The sequence below is a fragment of the Pelodiscus sinensis genome, chromosome 20 (assembly GCF_052426305.1).
Source record: "Pelodiscus sinensis isolate ZL-2025 chromosome 20, ASM5242630v1, whole genome shotgun sequence".
Lineage (NCBI taxonomy): Eukaryota > Metazoa > Chordata > Testudines > Trionychidae > Pelodiscus > Pelodiscus sinensis.
The window spans coordinates 16179209-16197216 of NC_143071.1; the positions used below are offsets into that span (position 1 = coordinate 16179209).

The 18008-nt window shown below is 42.5% G+C and overlaps 1 protein-coding gene and 1 long non-coding RNA gene across 7 annotated transcripts in view; one reads left to right on the top strand and one right to left on the bottom strand.

The window, feature by feature from the left end:
• The first annotated feature begins 1439 nt into the window (after positions 1 to 1439).
• Positions 1440 to 7320, top strand: LOC112546130 (uncharacterized). The gene is made up of 2 exons (XR_003089754.3): positions 1440 to 1657; positions 7125 to 7320. It is a non-coding gene; the product is annotated as an uncharacterized LOC112546130 (long non-coding RNA).
• CACNA1G (calcium voltage-gated channel subunit alpha1 G) overlaps positions 7125 to 18008 on the bottom strand; it is a 333864-nt gene continuing 322980 nt past the window's right edge. For all 6 annotated transcript variants that reach the window (XM_089771889.1, XM_089771891.1, XM_089771890.1 and 3 more), the window contains 2 exons: positions 15370 to 15539; positions 7125 to 8011 (listed from right to left, as the gene is read on the bottom strand). In XM_089771889.1, the coding sequence (XP_089628015.1) occupies positions 7163 to 8011; positions 15370 to 15539 (1019 nt within the window). In that variant the 3' untranslated portion in view covers positions 7125 to 7162. The remainder of the gene's footprint in view (positions 8012 to 15369; positions 15540 to 18008) is intronic.

Genomic DNA, 18008 nt, shown 5'->3' on the forward strand with positions numbered 1-18008 from the left:
TTTCCAAAGAAACAGCTGAAGGGTAAAATCCACCCCATGTGCAGAGAGCGCTCCAGCCCACCAGCAGCTGTGCAGTCTGGTCCCAATCCAGCAGAGCCCAGAAGCACATAATCAGAAGTCAACAGGACTGCCCCGTGTGCGATGTCAGACTTGTGTCTCAGTGCTTTGCTGGATGGTGGCACCTTGCAGGGTTGAACTCAGCCTGCAGAAGGTATATGCACCACAAAACCAAGCTGAAGTGTATTTTGAGGGCTCTGCGGGTGTATAGGCTTGCCCTAGTCTTTATAATAGGAATATTATAAAATCAGCTGCCACCTGATTGGCTATTTTCAATGTGGAGTTGCATCTGAACTAAAGCCCTGAATCCAAACACCCTCTGATGGGCAGTTAGTCCTGGTCTACACTAGGGAGTTAATTCGAAATAACCCCCTTATTTCAAAATAATAAGCGGAGTGTTTACATTACCAAGCCTGTTATTTTGAAACAACAGGCTGGTTATTTCAAAATCTGTACTCCTTTCCTCAGGGAATAACGCTTATTTCAAAAAAGTGATTTCGAAATAGCATTACTGTGGACACTCCGTTGCTGCGATTTTGAAATATCTACTGCAGAAGAAAGGGTAATTCAAAGTAGCTACTCCCCAGTGCTTCCTGGGGCTGTAAGTCATGATAATGTGTCCACAGTAATGGAGCCTGCCTTGGACTAATTTTGAGGTGGGGACACACTATTTTGATTTTGTTATTTTGGCAGTTATTTCAAATGTAGTTATTTCAAAATAATTTCCTAGTGTAGACATGCCCTTAGTCAGCTGCAGATGGCCTTCTTCTAGCTTTTGTACATTTACCTCAATGATGCCAGCCAAGCAAATCAAATACAAGAAATATGCTTGACTAAGTTGAAGACAATGATCAAGGGTGCGGTGTCCCCTCTTCACTAGATGGTCTTCCATTCAAAGGATAAGCAGATCCTACTCCTAGCAATTAAATCGGTGGCAATGTGTGCTAACAGTACAGGGTTCAAATTCTGCTTGCGGATGACTGTTTAAAAATAGGTTTCACCGGTAAGTCCTGATTTTCCATTGCTTTGCATCTAGGACAGTGATTTTCACTGGGTGCAAAAGGCTGCCACCAAATCAGACTGGGAGCATTTTACAATCAAATTGCACTCAGACTGCATTGGTGTAAATGACTGTACAAGGTGCAGGACAGCAGAGAATGGGGTCTATTATGCTTCCGATAACCAGACCAGGAGTATTAACTCACAGAGAGTGCCAAAGCTTCCTTCTTACCAGCAAAAGATGATTTCAAGGCAGAGAGCAATTCTGTCCCTCCGTAGCCTCTTTCTCCTGTCCACTGACAGCCTTCTGCTTATTACCAACATGGTCCAGAAAAAGTCCTTTCCCTTTGCTTGTGGATTTTTTATTGTATAGCTGTCATGATTATGAGGGTTAGCCAGCAGCCTGGGGATTAAGGGGTTAACTACACCTAGCCAGGTGGAGTGACCAATAGGAATGTAGGTGGGATTTTTCAAACTGGGACAAAGGAATTTGGGTTTTTTTTTCTCTTCTCCCTTTTGTCTCCCTGAGAGAGTTCTCTGCAGCTACAGAGAGGAACAAGCATGTCTCTCTCTCTCTCCAAGACACCATTCTTCATTTTCTGTAAGTAGGGTAAAGTTTAGGTAGTTTCGTTAGGTTTTATTGTTTTAAGGATTGGGTATGGGATCTGAGATCTGGCACTGTTTAAAAGATGTTTTGGCTTTTCTTTTTAACTAAGTTCTAGGCCCATGGAGTTTCTCCATGAGTATATTTTGTTACCTTCCTCTCTAGTCATTATACTTGCGACCGGAATATTGTTGTAATAATAAAAGTTCTTTCTTTTCTTTTTATTAACCTAGCAGTGGTTAATGGTGTGCCCTGATTTTTATTTTAGGGGTAAGATTTCCCAAATGATCTTTCCCCTGATTTCTTTATCAACATTTGGGTGGTGGCAGCGGAAGTTTTATTCCCAAGATCTAGGGTTTTAAGATCTTGGGGGAAGTTTTATACCAAAGCCTGGTAGATAAGACTTTGGGGTACACTTGCTGGCCCCCACTTCTGCATTTATCATGCCAGAGTGGGAAAGGAGCCATGACAATAACTGCTTGCCAAACTGCACTCAGTCCCTGTCTAATGCAATTGCTAACATGCAGCGTACTGCCTCCTTTTCGTAGCAAGGCAACACTCACCTGGCACCATGCTGGGCCAAACTAATCTTTGGTGTAATGCCAATCACTTCCCACAGGATTGACATTTGCTAACCATTCTTTAACCCTGCCCGTCAACTTCTGCTCAGTTCTACAAAGCCCCTGTGCCACTTCTACTATTAGAACTTGGATAGGCCAACGCTTTGAATCATCTGAATGATAAAGAGATTAGCATTGTCAACAAGAAAAGAAGCAAAGCTCGCATTTTTCTTTTCAAAAGCTTTTAATAGGACACATTTGTTTTTGTCATTTGTAAAGATTTACACTCATTTCCTTTTTTTAAAAAAAGAGAACATTTTAAACCCAACTTTCCCCTTTAATACCATCTTTTTTTTTTGCCCTGATCAAAGGCCCCGATTTTGGTGTCTATACCTGATACAGTATAACAATATATTAACTATTAAATACAAAGTTCTATCCTATATGCTAGGTTGTTACGGACATTGCAATGGTACTGTGCCTACTCTAGTCATCTTGTGTAATAGTGTACATGGATTATTATAGTCAACGGGGCAGAGAAAGAGGACCAGGGCATAGCCTAATTTACAACAATAAATCTTTTGTATTCTTTGTGCCGTATAACCAAACCTTGTGTTGAGTGCAATCTACAGAAGCCAAAAACAGTGTTTTTCCACTCCTCCAAGTTATCTACAGTTTACATAACCTGCAATCTGTCAATGAAACATTATGTGCAATGGTTGCAAATATGGAATTTACGTTTTTCCAGACACACTCACCATCTCTTTTCCTCTCCCAGATAAAACTGGCAAGAGCAGAATATTCTATTACCATCTGTTTACAGTAAATCCACAGTATTAAAGTGCTGGTGTGCTTTGAATGAACTGGAAAGCATTGTGATTGTGAATTAGCGTCAGGGCTGGCTGACTCCTCAGAGTGGACACATTTTTTACCAGTACAGTTTTTTAACAGCGTTGCACTGCAACATTCCAACCGTTACCTTTATGCAGTCTTTGGAACTAGGTTATAAATCTTGGAATACACTAGGTCTGGCCCCAAATTTATTAAAAGAAAATATGAGACATAGCTGCTTCTCTTTCCAAGACGCTATGCACATTTTAACAACTTCTCTACAGATTTCTACAAAAATATAAAAATTCAATCAACATAACCATTCTACAGAATTCCTGTGGACTTTGTACATTTTTCTTTTTAAAAAATTCAAATTCTATAAAATCCCCCACCCCCAGGTATTTAAAATTATTTTAAGATTATTGCACACTCTGTAGTACGTATATTTGTTTTTCAAAAGGGCAGCTAGAAAAAAACCCTCATATCAGTTAGAAAACAAACTATTTTACATGCATTTTGCATCTTTGTACAGTATGTTTCCATTTATTGGTCTTTATTGAACATGAATGTATCATGTAAACTTCATTTATTAGTCTCACAACCCTTATCAGCAGGAAAATCCCCAGGTACTGAAAATAGAACAGTTTTTCAATTAGACAGTTGTTAGGCTTCCTGACACAGTTGGCGCTGGATGGAATGACAGTACATCACTTTCCTGCTCCATGATTTCAGGCTAACATATTGCACATTGTAGTACAGGGAAGGTACTTTGTTGTCTAGATTTCTTACTAGGCAATTCCACTCCAGCCTCAGAAATGCATTGCTGGTCACTAAGCAAACTTGGGTACAGTAATTTTAATGGCCCAACCATTTTGCCAGATTATTTAGTAGGCATGAAAGGAAACTCTAAATCTCATTAAGAGTGTAAAGCCAAACAATGGATTAAGAATATTTCTCAGGCTTAATGCATTGTAATTTTATTATTTCCTTAAATGGGATCTGTTTGAAGCACTGATTGTTTGTAACAATTACTTTAATTGGGTTGGATTTTGGATTTGGATCAGATGATCAGAGAGAATGCTCTGTATGAGGTCACACATTAGGGCTCTCATAAAAAGGTTAAATAGCCTTCCCCTCTCCCCAGCCAAGAAATAATCTATTTGGAAGAAACAGTACAAATTGTTAATCTTTAAAATAAACTGATTATGTCTTGCTGTACAATCCTGGGCTTTTGTACAGAACTTGTAAAATCAATAGTGATTGTTTAGGAAAGTAAACTTTCTCAAGCCAAAATAAAAATAACTTAAAAATCTTCATATAGGTCTATTAAATATAGCGCATCACCCTCATGTATATTTATTTGAAGCAAATCATGACACAAATAGGAACATTGGGAGAATCTTTGAATCCGCAAAAGGACTTCGAACCAGAGTTTGAAAAAACTCAAAGAATGTTCATCTCCTGATTGTTCTTTTATATTGGTATAAGGCTAAGTTTGCAAAGCCCTGTACAAATTTATGCATGTGCTTAGTTTAAGCATGTTAGTAGTCTCATTAACTTAATTGGGACTACTCCTGTACCTGAAGTTAAGTGTGGATTAGTCTTTTTAAAGCCTCAATGTTAGTTGACTCTGCTCAAACTCAACGAAGTTCACTTCAGATTCACACTGGAGTACCTGAGAGCAGGATTGGGTTCAATGTGCCAAATTCTGCAGGGCTTTATGTTTTGTGTTCTCTTTCTGACTTTGATTTTACAAACAGAATTTTGCATGGGGGTATTAAGGAAATGGTAAAAATTCTACCGTAATTTATTCTTATCCCACAATTTGAAAGAATTTCTGGTTAAAGCTTTTCCCAGCTTGAAAGGAAATTGAAACTAGACCCTTATAAATTAGCTCCCAGTTATGGCAATGAAAAACTTGCCTGTTTTACTTAAGAGAATAGTTGTTGTACTGCAAGCTGCCCTATTCTTTCTGGTAATGACCTTCACATAGGCTAGGATTCTGGAAAGCATTCTTATTCAGGAAAAAACTTAAACGTATGCTTATCTTTAAGCACCTAGATCCTATCGACTTAAATGAGACAAATGCATACTCATTTGTTAAAGTATGCTCATGCTCAAAATTAAGCTCATGCTTCAGGGCCAGATTTTTAAAGGTGTTCAGGCATTGCTGTGCAAAGCACTGATCTGCCTATCTGATTTAGGTGCCTAAATCTAATAGTTAAGGGGATTTAGGTACTTAGGAGCTAAAATCCCATGGACAGTTGAGAGTATTCATTGCCCAAGTGCCTAAATCACTTTCGAAAAGAAAATCTAGGCTCCTGAATCAGTAAGGTATTGCAGTATAAGAAGTCCTCAATACTTTAAAAACTCTAGGGCTGTGTCTAGACTGCATTCCGTTTTCGTAAAAGGGATACAAATTAGACATATCGCAATTGCAAATGAAGCGGGGATTTAAATCTCCTCCGCTTCATTAGCATAAAAATGGCTGCTGTTTTTTTCCGGCTCGGAGCTTTGCCGGGATCCGCGTCTAGACTGGTGCTTTTTTCCGGCAAAGCTCCGAGCCGGAAAAAAGCGGCAGCCATTTTTATGCTAATGAAGCAGGGGAGATTTAAATCCCCGCTTCATTTGCAATTGCGATATGTCTAATTTGCATCCCTTTTACGAAAAAGGAATGCAGTCTAGACACAGCCTAGCTGTAAGTGCTGCGCTGGACAGGGTTGATAATAAGAACACTTTCTTGAATCAGGGTTATATGGAGTTCAGCTACCTGCAAATCTTACTTAGGGTCTGAGTCTCCTTTCTCACAGGTGTAACTCCACTGAATTCAATGGACTTACTCCTGTATTAAACTGTTGACAAGAAAGCTCAGGATTGGGCCCTTGGTACCTAAAGATTTTGGGTAAAAATTTCAAAAGTGCCCATGTGATTAGAGGTCTAAATGATTTGGGTGCTTTTGAAAATTACATCCATCGACAAGTTTTTAAGACCCACCATTGTCATCAGTGGCAATATTGTTAACACCTTTTTATGAACCAATAATGTGTCATGCTAGCAGAGCAGCCAATGCGGAGGGTGGGGGTGGGGAGTGGGGGAGAATAGGGGGGGGGGAGGGACAAGGGTAGCAGTTGTCCTGGGGCACAGTGATTTAAAAGGGTTTAGGGCCACTGCTACCACGGCAGCAGCCAGTGCCCTAGGCCCTTTAAATTGCTGCTGGAGTCCTGCATAGCACAGACCGGGCAACACTCAGGGCTGGCTGGCCCTGGCCCCGCCCCTTCCAGGGGGCCCAGAGCTGAGCCCAGGGCCTGGAGAAGTCTCTCCCAGTGCAGCATGCCAGTGTGAAGTTAAATTCTCTTTGCATTAGAAATTTTCACGCATCTGTCAGCATACTGTACATTCCTGTTCTAGAGCACAGAGCACCTGCTTTGACTATGATGGGTGATTTAACTTTAGTTTGAAAAATCATTTCATTATTAAAAGGAATGACTTTGCATTTGTAAAATATTCAAATGACTATTCTTCCACAGAAATTGATTCAGTGGAAGAAGTGGAGCTACATTAAAATTTCCAAATTATTCTCCTTCCTTATTGACTGTGGGATAGATTTCCTCTTTAATGCATTAATTGGCTAAATCCTGTGCTTTGCAAACCTTCCCCCCCAACACAAAAAACAATAAAACAACCAAACCAAAACAAAAAAAGATCAAATATGTATTTTTTTATGTTTAAAATGTCCATAAAGCCCAAACCTTATCTCAAAAATATTCTGAGATACATAAAAAGAGAAGAAAATTAAACAAGATTTTAGTCACAAAATGTACTACATCCCGCAATACTAGAGTCAATTAATTTAATAAAATAGAATATACATATAGATTCCACACAATGTATTGCTTTTACCTAAGCAGAACACATGCTCAAGTAAGCGTGATATAGGTTAACCACTCTTTGACCAGCTGGTTCTTTCAATTTTCTTTGGAAATTTTTACCCAATGCCATTTGAGAATACAGAGGGTTTTTTTTGTTTGTTTGTTTGCTTGCGTGTTTTTTATTTATTTTTATGTTTATCACAGGAAAGGAAGAAAACATTTGGCACCAACAGAAATATAATTCAGGGGTCCATTTCTGCTTGATCAAAGGAAAAACTAGGGAGTGCTAACAAGTCTGTCTTTGGGGTAGGACATATTGTCATACTGTCTGGAAGCAGTGAATCTCCTATATCCATTGAGTCCTTGGAATCACAAGACGGAGCACGCCTTCGCAAGCAAATGTCTGCACTGGGAGGTGAAATACCATGAGATCCTCTAGGTAACAAACTTTGTCCATCTGGTGTCTCTATAGATATACATGGGGGGCTCAGTTTTTTCTTCTGCCGGGTTCCTTGCAACCCTTCCATTTCACTGAAGACCTGACTTATGAAGCCAGAAGAGCTAGAGGTGGAATGGTGCTGAGGGCTGTTTTGTATGGAACAAATTTCTATGGAATGTCTCCTTTGATCATCTAACCAAGATAATGGTTTTTTGAGAAGACCCTGGGTATCTACACTGTAGTATTTCTTCAGGTCCTTCAAAGTAACATTGCTGCTATTGCCTATGTTCCTCTTAGGAGTGAGAGGAGGAACCACCGAGCAGGCACTCAAGGTTGTACAAGTTCCTGAAGTGAGAGGCTCTAAAGAGCTGTTTGTTTCAGATACTTCTTGGTCCATCGAGTCTGCACCTGTCTCTTGAAATGAGCCTGTGCATGCACACAGCGCTGGGGTGTGCTTGGAGACGTTATACTGATTGTGGGAATGCTGGGTGCGAACACTTGACCGGCTCCACCAGGCCGATTCACTTGCTTCTGATGGCTCCTCCGTGGCTATGCCGGGCATATCTGTATCTGAGAGTTCATTCACCTCGGTATGCAGATTCTCCTTGCTTTCCGAGCAATACGTGTCCAAGGAGTCATTCCTTATTGCCACCTGCAGCAGAGTGCCAAGGAACAGGGCAGGAGGATAGAGGTCAAGAAGAGAGACACACCAAACAAAGGTTACTCACAAGAAAGGCACAACGTTAACAAGGCAAGCTGTCATGCCTGGGCCAAACTCTGCGCTGAAAAAAACACAAACACAAATGCAGAGAAATTCCAGTAACCGCCCCACAACATGTATTATAGTAGCTCTGTGACTCCATTGGAGTTACTCTGAGTTTATACTAGCCCAGCAGAATTTGGACTTTAATGCTTTAAGAATCTTAACTCTCAGTATATAGGATTAAAGAACTAAATTCAAATACTCACCAAAACTTTTCCCAGTCTTTGGCCTTATTTTTACTTTTGCCAGTGAGGAAAAGGTTAATTCAAAGTGTGTGTGTGTGTGTGCGCGCATGTGCAGGGGCAGATGACCATTTTGCGGGGCCCAGGGCAGCACAATTTCGCAGGGCCCCCCCTCTGCCACGGTGCATGCACGGTGGCGCCACGGCGCATGCAGGGGGCTTCTTGAAGCGCGGGTCTTGGGGTGGCCACCTGGCTCACCCTGCCCTATATCCGCCCCTGCACGCATGCGCACTTCATTAGGCACTGGCTCAAGACCACAATTCAGCAAAGCACTTTGGGCTGCGCTTAACTTTATGCTCCCATGTCATTCTGGTGAAATAAATGGAATTGCACATGCATTTGAAGTTAATGATGTGTCTCAGTGCTGTGCTGAAGCCCTAAAATAGGGGAGCTTGGAACATTGTTAATTAAATATAAACACCCCCCCCCCCACACCTGTGCTAAGCCATACTTCTGCCTGCCTATATGCTCACATGAGATGTCTAAGTACAATGGAGTTCCCTCAGCCCATCCACACCCATATGTGTTTGCAGTATCTAAGCTTATCCTACCTTTGCATTTCAGGTCTGCCCTGTCCTCTCTGCCTTCATCCTTTTTTTCACATGCAACTGTGAACAACACTAGCACAGTGCACATCTTTGGCCCTGCTGAGGGACTGGTTTGCCTAAAAACACAGTCTGTTACTACTGCCAGCCACTACTCAGGCTGACCGGGCACATGCTTTTAGCACTCAAGCTCCAATGGCCAAATCCCACTGGAGATGGGAGAAGGAAGAGGCGGGAATTGTGTATAAGTTCTTCCTGGCAAAGAGTATCTATCACGTGGCTGAGAACACAATTTATCATCAACAACCATGGGCTCGATGCCCATTGGTGTCCAATGTCTCCCTCACTATTTGCTTCCATCTTTCCCTGTCCAGTGCAGAGTGGCTTAGTTTCTGTAGACTGGCTCTGCACCAATCTACTATATCATCTACACATTCTCTGTGGGGTCTGCCACTCCTATTCAGACCATCCATTATGCCAGGGTCTTAACTTTTTGTTTGTCATTCATTCTGCAGATATGCCCAAATAGCTGTAATTTCCATTGTATAACCTTCTGCGGTATGTTCTCTTTTGGCTGTATCTTCCTATATAATTCCTCATTGTTAACCTTCTGCTTCCATCCTATTCTCAGGATCATTCTATAACAACTCCTCTCGAACGCCAATATCCTTCTCTTCGAATATTTTGTTATCACCCATGTCTCACATCCATACAACATGCGGCTAAATACACATGTTTTCGTTCCTAAGCTAATCACTTTACTTTTCCAGATGTTATCCATCGCCTGCAAACTCACTCTTGCTTTTGCTATTCTAGTTGCTATTTCCTTCTTACAGCCTAGATCATACGTCATGTTGCTCCCCAAATACGTGAACTTCTCTACATTCTCTTATTCTATCCCATCTACACTGATCTTCCTTCCTATTTCCTTATCTCCAAATACCATTGTCTTCGTTTTATCGACATTCATAATTAGTCCATACCACTTCCCTTCCTCATTTAGCACCTGCACCTTTGAAGGCCTGATCCTTGATCCTACAAATTCAAAGCACCACCAAATCTCCACTGATTCAATACATTCCATACAGAATTACCTAAACATTCTCACTGATAGTATGATTTTTATGAAAGTAAAATGAGGGATTGTATCTCAAGAGAGATAATCCATGATTATTTCCACCTATACTGTCTGAGGTCAGGCTCCTCGAGGGATGTATTGCCTACACTGTTTGGAGTCAGATGCGGGTTTTTCTTTACCTATAGATTCAAACTGGATCTAAGCTGGACCTTTGCATGGCTGTTTTACCTTCCCATTTTCAGAAGTCATTGTGTTCCGTGGTGTTGCATGCCTCTTTGCTAAAGAATTTATACATCAACTTTAATAGCTCTGCATGCAATGTCTCTTCTTGGGGAGAAGGCTTCTTTTTTTTTGTTACTATTTTTTTTAAAAGCTACAACTGGTCCCACTTTGATGAAGAGCTGGGCTTTAATTGTAATAGCATTTCTCTGATATGGAAGTGCAAAATTACATTTTTAAAATTAAATTTCATGAACTTGTAAATATCGACCAGCTGCTTTTTTCCCGGAAAAAACTTCCATAAAATACAGGAGATACAAACATTCTGATCCTTCAAAAGCGTACACTACACAACACAGACAGACAGACAGACACACACACACACACACACACACACACACCCCTGCAAAAATGTAAGCACTTGAGTTCTCCCGTCGAGTTTAATAGGTCTACCCACAGACGTCAAATTAAGCATGTCCATGTATTTGCAGGAAAGTTCACATACTCAAATATATATGCACACATATACATAATGATATAAAAAAGATGGTTACTTACCTTGTAATTGTTGTTCTTTGAGATGTGTTGCTTATGTCCATTCCACTTAGGTGTGAGTGCGCTGTGTGCATGATTCCCAGAAGCTTTTTACCCATAGCAGTACCCGTTGGGCCAGCAAGGGAGCTCCCTAGAATGGCACCAATACAGCAGCGCATATATATCCTTGCTGGCCCCCAACCTCCTCAGTTCCTTCTTGCTGGACATTCTGACGAAGGGGAGGCGTGTGGGATTGGAATGGACATAAGCAGCACATCTCAAAGAACAGTTACGAGGTAAGTAACCGTCTTTTCTTCTTCGAGTGCTTGCTTATGTCCATTCCACTTAGGTGATTCCCAAGTAACCTCAAGGAGACGGGGTTGGAAACCTAAAGTGAAACGGACTTCAGCACTGCCCTACTAATCGCTGCATCCTGTCTAGCCTGGCAACATCCTTCTTTGTGCCTTCTTATGTGCGCGCAGCACTGGGGACTGGGATTGGTGCCGTGGTGCTGATCGATGCGCCTGCACCATGGGGTGTCTCTCTGAGTGCCCTACTTCCTGCACCAACCTCGGTGCGCTCCGCACCTATGGTACCTCTGGTGCCTGGGGTTGTAACGCCGGTTTCATCAAGAGAAACTTGAGTCTTGAGTTGCGTTCTCTTTTGGTTCTCGGCTTAAGGACTTGCAAATTTTGCAGGAGTCCATGAGGTATCCTTCTTCCAAGCACTTTAAGCACTCTTTATGCGGGTCCCCACGGAGCATAAGCTTCGAGCAACTCTGATAAAGTTTAAAGCCCTGGGGCCCTGGTATTCCCTGCCCCACGGAGGGAGGGGGAAGAGTAAGTCTCTCCTAACTATTGGAATTAGAGTTCATCTGCAAATTCGATTCTCATGCTAATGGACTCAATCGTGATGAAGGATAGTTGGGACACTATCAACCTAACAGTTGTTGAAGGTGCAAACAGCTTTGTGTAGATTCCTATGTCAGGAAGGATACTATCAATTGGCTTCCATTCTTATCTGCTTCATTTTAACGACCCAATCTTCAGATACTTACTGATTCCCTCAACATTCCTGATTTTCCATACCCTCTGCTCCCTGTCACCCACCTCGCTCCTTTTTTTTCCTTTCTTCCCCGCACCCTTCTCTCCTATTTATTTTGGGTCTGCACATCCTAAACTCAAAACTCCAATTATCTGAAGAAGTGCGCTGTGCCCACGAAAGCTCACGATACCATCTACATGTTTTGTTAGTCTATAAAGTGCTACCAGACCATTAGTTGTTTTTTAATATACAACAGATAAGTGAACAGATAACCTGGAACAATGAATAACTATTTATACCAGATAAGATTAGATGGACTACTAAGGCCAGGCTTGCTAAGCAAGACAAGCATTCCAGTCGACCCTCTTGGGGCGGTAAGAAGGAACTGAGGGGGTTGGGGACCAGCAAGGGTATATATACATGGCGATATTGGCGCCACTCTAGGGGGCTCCCTCACTGGCCCAACGGGTACTGCTAAGGGTGAAAAGCTTCCGGGAATCGTGCATCCGGCGCGCACACACCTAAGTGGAATGGACATAAGCAAGCACTTGAAGAAGAAACACACGTTAGCATGGGTGTATGTTCACATACACAAATGCTTTTTCTGGATGTTTATATTACTAATATGCATCTGGAATCTTGGTAGAGTTTGTGTACTCACTTCTCTTATTTGGAGAATTAGAAATTCAATGTTTGTGGTTTAAATGACTGCCATGTTTATGAGACACCTGTTTAAATCTGAATATTTTGATATACATTCTTGGGGAAGGACAGTCAAAAATCTACATTAAAATTGTTCACATTGATTCCAAACCTGCAATCTTAGGCTAACATGGCTGATTTTTCCCCAAAAATATGGTAAGAAAAATTATAGCTTCATTTCTGAATTTCTGTGTCTATAGGTTATTGGAGGGCACATGTCAAGACTATGGATTATACCGGCATAGATAGGTCACCATAACTGTGCGGCCATCGCAGCCTAGTGTAAACACAGTTGTATCTGATGAAAGAGGTTTTTCTATTGGTTAGGCCCACCATCTTCTCAAGTGATGGTAGCTACACGAATGGGTGCATGTTCACATTCACATAGCTGCGTCTACAATGAAGGTGGGTTGGCATAGCTACTTTGGTCAGGGGTATTGATTTTTCTAACTCCTGATGAAACATACTCACAAAATGGCCCCTAATCTTGCAAAGGGACAATATGCTTGCATGGAGGCCCATTAAGGCCTTAGGGACTCAGTGAATGTTTTCATGGGCAGATCCTTTTCCAGGATTGTGGGTCATTACAGTGAACTAGTTGATTTGTATGTAAACACACCCACAATTCTCTATATATACTGGGTGGGATTTCACAGACACTTAGCTTTCATCTAAAAGTGAGTCTGCACTGCAAAAAAAAGTGTGTTCTTAACTCCGGTTAGCTCACTTAAAATATCAGTGAGGACACATAGTTAAAACGCATAGGCTATCCTGGAGTTAAACTCAAGACGCTAACCTGGGTTAAAAACCAAGTTGCCAAGACTCATTGCCATTTTAACCGGCACTAGCTGGTCTGAGTTAAGAACACCTTTTTCTGTAATATAGATGTACTTTATCTGTGTTCCCATTGACGAGAATGGTAGCATTCCCATTGATTTCAATGGGAGCAGACTTAGGCCAATGCTACACCGTTTGAATATCCCACATGCTGTGACATACGATAGACTACTGGGAACCTTCTGGGTTACATTCCATGCTCCTGGTCTGTTTGCATCTCCCGCTGGTTTCACCTGGAGTTCTGTGTATGAAATTTAAGGCATGAAGGCCTGTTCTTTATCTGATATAAATGGGCTTAGTTCTTGAAGTAAACTGAGCAGTGCTCACTTATAGCAACTGCAGTTCTTGCCCATACAGTATAAACCATCAATCTATTAAGATTTATCCTGTGGTCTTAGTCAGTAGTAACCATTATGGGGAAATATGAAGAAAATGGAGTTAAAGAAGATGGCTTACATAGCAATTTATACTAGAAATACCAGTTCAAAAAGATTGGGGCTGTTACCCCTTAGATAGAAGCTGAGGGAGGACATTCATGAATTGGAATCATTAAATCAATGACTCTCCCCTTTAGTGTTGATTAATATAACAGCTAACCTTAGTGCCTCAGATTCATTTTAGGGCTCAGTGTACAAAAGGAATGAATGAATAAATGAGGATCTATTTCATTCAAGTAAAACATTATTTTGGGAAAAATAAAAGTGGTCAACTGCATTTTTATATACATATGTACACTACATACACAGACAGACACGCACACATGCATGCACACACACACACACACTCAAGAAAGTAACTATTGGGTAAAGATGAGCTACAAAATTAGCCAAATATATGGCGCTGGTTCAGCAAAACATTTTTAACATATTTACTTTTCAGGAAGTTTATGTTCAATTGTTTTACTGTACTGGGTCAGACTTAAAACATATGCTTCATGTTAAGCACATGTTTAAAAACTTAGCTGAATCAGGGCCTGTATCACTGGCAGTTAGAAAATAATATGGGGCAGGAACAGCTGTTGTCAAAACCCTGTATGGTTTTGGTTAAGGTCTATATTTGTTAGAAAACAGCAGATATTAAACTAAACGCACTTTTTTCAAAAGTTCTTAAATGACTTAGGAGTCTAAGGCCCATTTTAAAAAGTGACTAAGTATCTGTCCCATTGATTGTCAGTGTAGGCTACATCTACACTGTGAGTGAGGGTGGGATTCTTCTGCTCATGTGCACATATTCATACTGGCTCTCACCAAGCTCCCATGAATATAACGGCAGGGTGGCCTGGCAGCATGGGTTGTGGCAGTAGAGGCATTACCTACTCACTGGTTTTAGGTGGATTTCTATTCGGCACGGCTTAGCTGTGCATCCACTGCTGCTAATTGTCCTACTGAGGCTCCCTGCTATTTATACTTGTGCTAGCACAAGTATGTGTGCCTGAGTTGGGGAATCATACACCTACCTTGTAGCATAGATGTAGCTGTGGGCTCCTAAGTCACTTTGGCATGTTCGAAAAGGAAATATGCTCTGAATTTTGATAAAAACAAAAGTCATTCAATTTCATATCACTTCTCTAGAAAAGGGACATTTCCCACTTCTGCATGTTCAGAAATAAACGGTCTGGCTTCCTTAAAAGAAAACACTCATTTCCTTGTCAAAACTGACGGCTCTTCCCAATGAGAGGAAATTACAGCAATTATAGAGTTGATTGGGGAGTGTTATCTGCAATCACTGTGCACTCTCAAATGCTGTGGTCGGGGAAAGTTCAATGAACTCCAATGATCCCCTAAGGAACTCTTGGCTGTATCAATGAAAGGGATGGGAAGGGCACAGTACTAATAAAATGGAGAACGTTTAGGCATTTTGCCAAAGAAGATGTAACCCATCACACACCTCATTGTAGAACATTGAATCGTTTTCTCTTCAAAAATCAAGCAACCTTTTTTGGCGAATCCTTGGTGAGAATTACAGGCCTCAGGAAATTACCATATGAAGCTATCCTGTCACCTTAGTTATCCATCAATACTGGTTGACAGTCACAGCTCCGCTTACCTGCCTACGAAGTAATCTTTCTGCAGAGGGAGAATGCGCAGTTTGGGGGATCTTGGATTTGCTTGCCCTGTCCAAATTGTCATGAGGTCGTATATGGTGAAAATGATCTTTTGGGATTTGCAGGAGAGAACTGGTGTCAGCAGGCTGGGACTGCACGGATGCTGTTGAACCTTAAAAGAGAGATGGCAGACAGGAAATGGACATGTGTTCATCTGTAGATGGCTCCCATCGCATAACAACCTTTCAGTGAAACTCCCCCATTGCACCAGACAAGCACTGCACAATTAATTATTTTTATTAATAAAAACATTTACTTCAATGACCAACTCCTGGAGATTGGCGAGAAACTCTCTGGTTGATAGGCTATTCCATAATTATCCATAATGGGGCTTCTCGGCTCCTCCTCTGATGCATTTGGTACTGCCCACTGTCAGGGACACTGGTCTAGATTGGTTCACTCTGGTAATTCCTATATTCCTCCTTTTCTATTAATAACTTCACAGAGGGCTAGTCACCTAAACATTTAAGGGGCCAGAGTTTAAAATCCAGCCTCTATGGGTGCAGGTTCCAGTAAGGAAACATCTAATGACCCAACTCTGCAGATCAATTAACTGTATCTAAATACCAGCATATGAGAACGCAGCTGCAAAAGTGATGGCAAGTTTCAATGCCAGGCTGGTTTCACAAAGCATCATGGGAGGAAGAAATGTTCTCTAGAGCAGTGATTTTCAAACTGCTTGTCCCATGACCCAGTTGAAGAAAACGGTTGATGCCTGCGACCCAACATCATTTGACTGGAGTGTGGGCTCAGGGGTGGGCTGAGGATGAGAGCTTTTGGCAGTAGGAGGGGGCTGCGGCTTTGGGGGAGGGCAAGGGTGGCCCGTGACTATAGGCCGACTCGGCCATCGCCTAGGGTGCCACCTTCAACGGGGCACCCGGGGCGCCCGATGATGATGTCACTCCATTGACGGCCATGCAGGCGGGGGCGCTGATCAAGCGTTCCACCTGAGGCGCCAGCTGCCACAGCCCATCTCGGGAGGGTGGGAGAGCTGGGACAGGAAGGGCATATCTTGAGCCACTCCTCAGATTCCACGGGTGTCAGGCAATGCGATTCACTTTACTGCACACTCTGTGCAATTGTAGTATAAAGGAAGAACTAGGAAAAAGCCCAGGTTTGGTTTGCAAGTTGGCTCAACAAAGGAACAAAGACACTGGGATTAATCTGCAACATGCACAGCACAACTCCCTCTACAGCCAGACGAGGATCTTTGATAAAGCCCAGCACAGTCAGAACAGACCCCAGCAACTCATGCTGCAAAGGACAATACTTTGGGGAATTCCCTCTCATTTTTCCTCTCATGCCCCCTCCCACCTACCAACATTTTGCTCTGTCCGATATATTTAGAAATGCTTTCTTATTTCCCGTGCCCCATAAATGTCCCTATTTATGGCTTCCCAGTGTCAGCGGCACAGATCTTGTGTCACAACATTGAAATAATCCTGTTGAAATAACTTTGGCCTGGGTTTTCACACGCTGGTCTTAGCTTGCTGGAGTGAGCCTGGTGGAGCTTCCACAGTTCTTAAGAATTATGACTCTCAGGACAGCGATAAAATAGAAGGTAAGAGGAGTCCACTGCTGCGCACCACTCGCAGACCATAAATGTCACTCTCCCTGCATTCTAATCACTTCCTTTTATTTGAACCCTTTAAAATGTTTTGGTTCTAGTCTGCCCAATTCATTCGTTTACACCTGATAGATGAAAACAGTGAGTAGTCCTCTGGCACTTTAGGGTACGTCTACACTTGCTCCCTATCTCGATATAGGGATACAAATGTAGCCGACCAAAATTGCTAACGAAGCAGGGATTTAAATATCCCACACTTCATTAGCATAATCTCGCCCATGCGCTATTCTGATCACCAGCTGATTCAAACCAGGAAGTGCGCTCCGGGCTGCGTTAGTTCGAATCAAACCCCTTGGTTCGAACTAACGTTACTCCTCATTTTTGTATATATATGTTACAATAGATATATATTGTATTATGAGGTTTCCTGGGCAAAACACACTTGATCTGAGGATCAGAAGAAGCAGGTTTTGCCCAGGGGTGGTTGGTGAAGGCTAGGCTGGGGGAGGCAAGCCTCCAGTCCCACCTCCAGCCCTATCCCTTCTTCTGCGCCTCTCCCTTCCCCTTCCCCTGAGAGGAAGGGCAATGTACCATGTGTGTGCTCCCCCTTCCAACCATGGGGAGGGGAGTGGAACAGGTGTGCACTTGCCACAGCCTCCCCAGCCCTGGTGGAAGGCGCATAGTACTGCACGGCCTGTCCGAGCCCAGCCCAGACTCTCAAGCACAGGGGGAGGGATGAGGTAGGGTGTGCTGTGCCACAGTGTGCGGCCCGGCCTCGCCAGCCCCAGAGCACCGAGGGAGGGAGGAGGATGTGCCCCGCAGCCAGGCCTGGACTCCCCAGCCCTGGAGCACGGGAGGACGGGCACTAGAGGCAGCAACACTCCACCTCCAGAATGCCTACAGAAGGTGTTCTTGGGGCGGAGTGTGGGCAGAGCTATGCCTAGTGGTTTGGGAAGGCAGACCCTTCCCCTGCCTTATATACCCTATGCCCATGGTTTTGCCCATGAAAGCCCA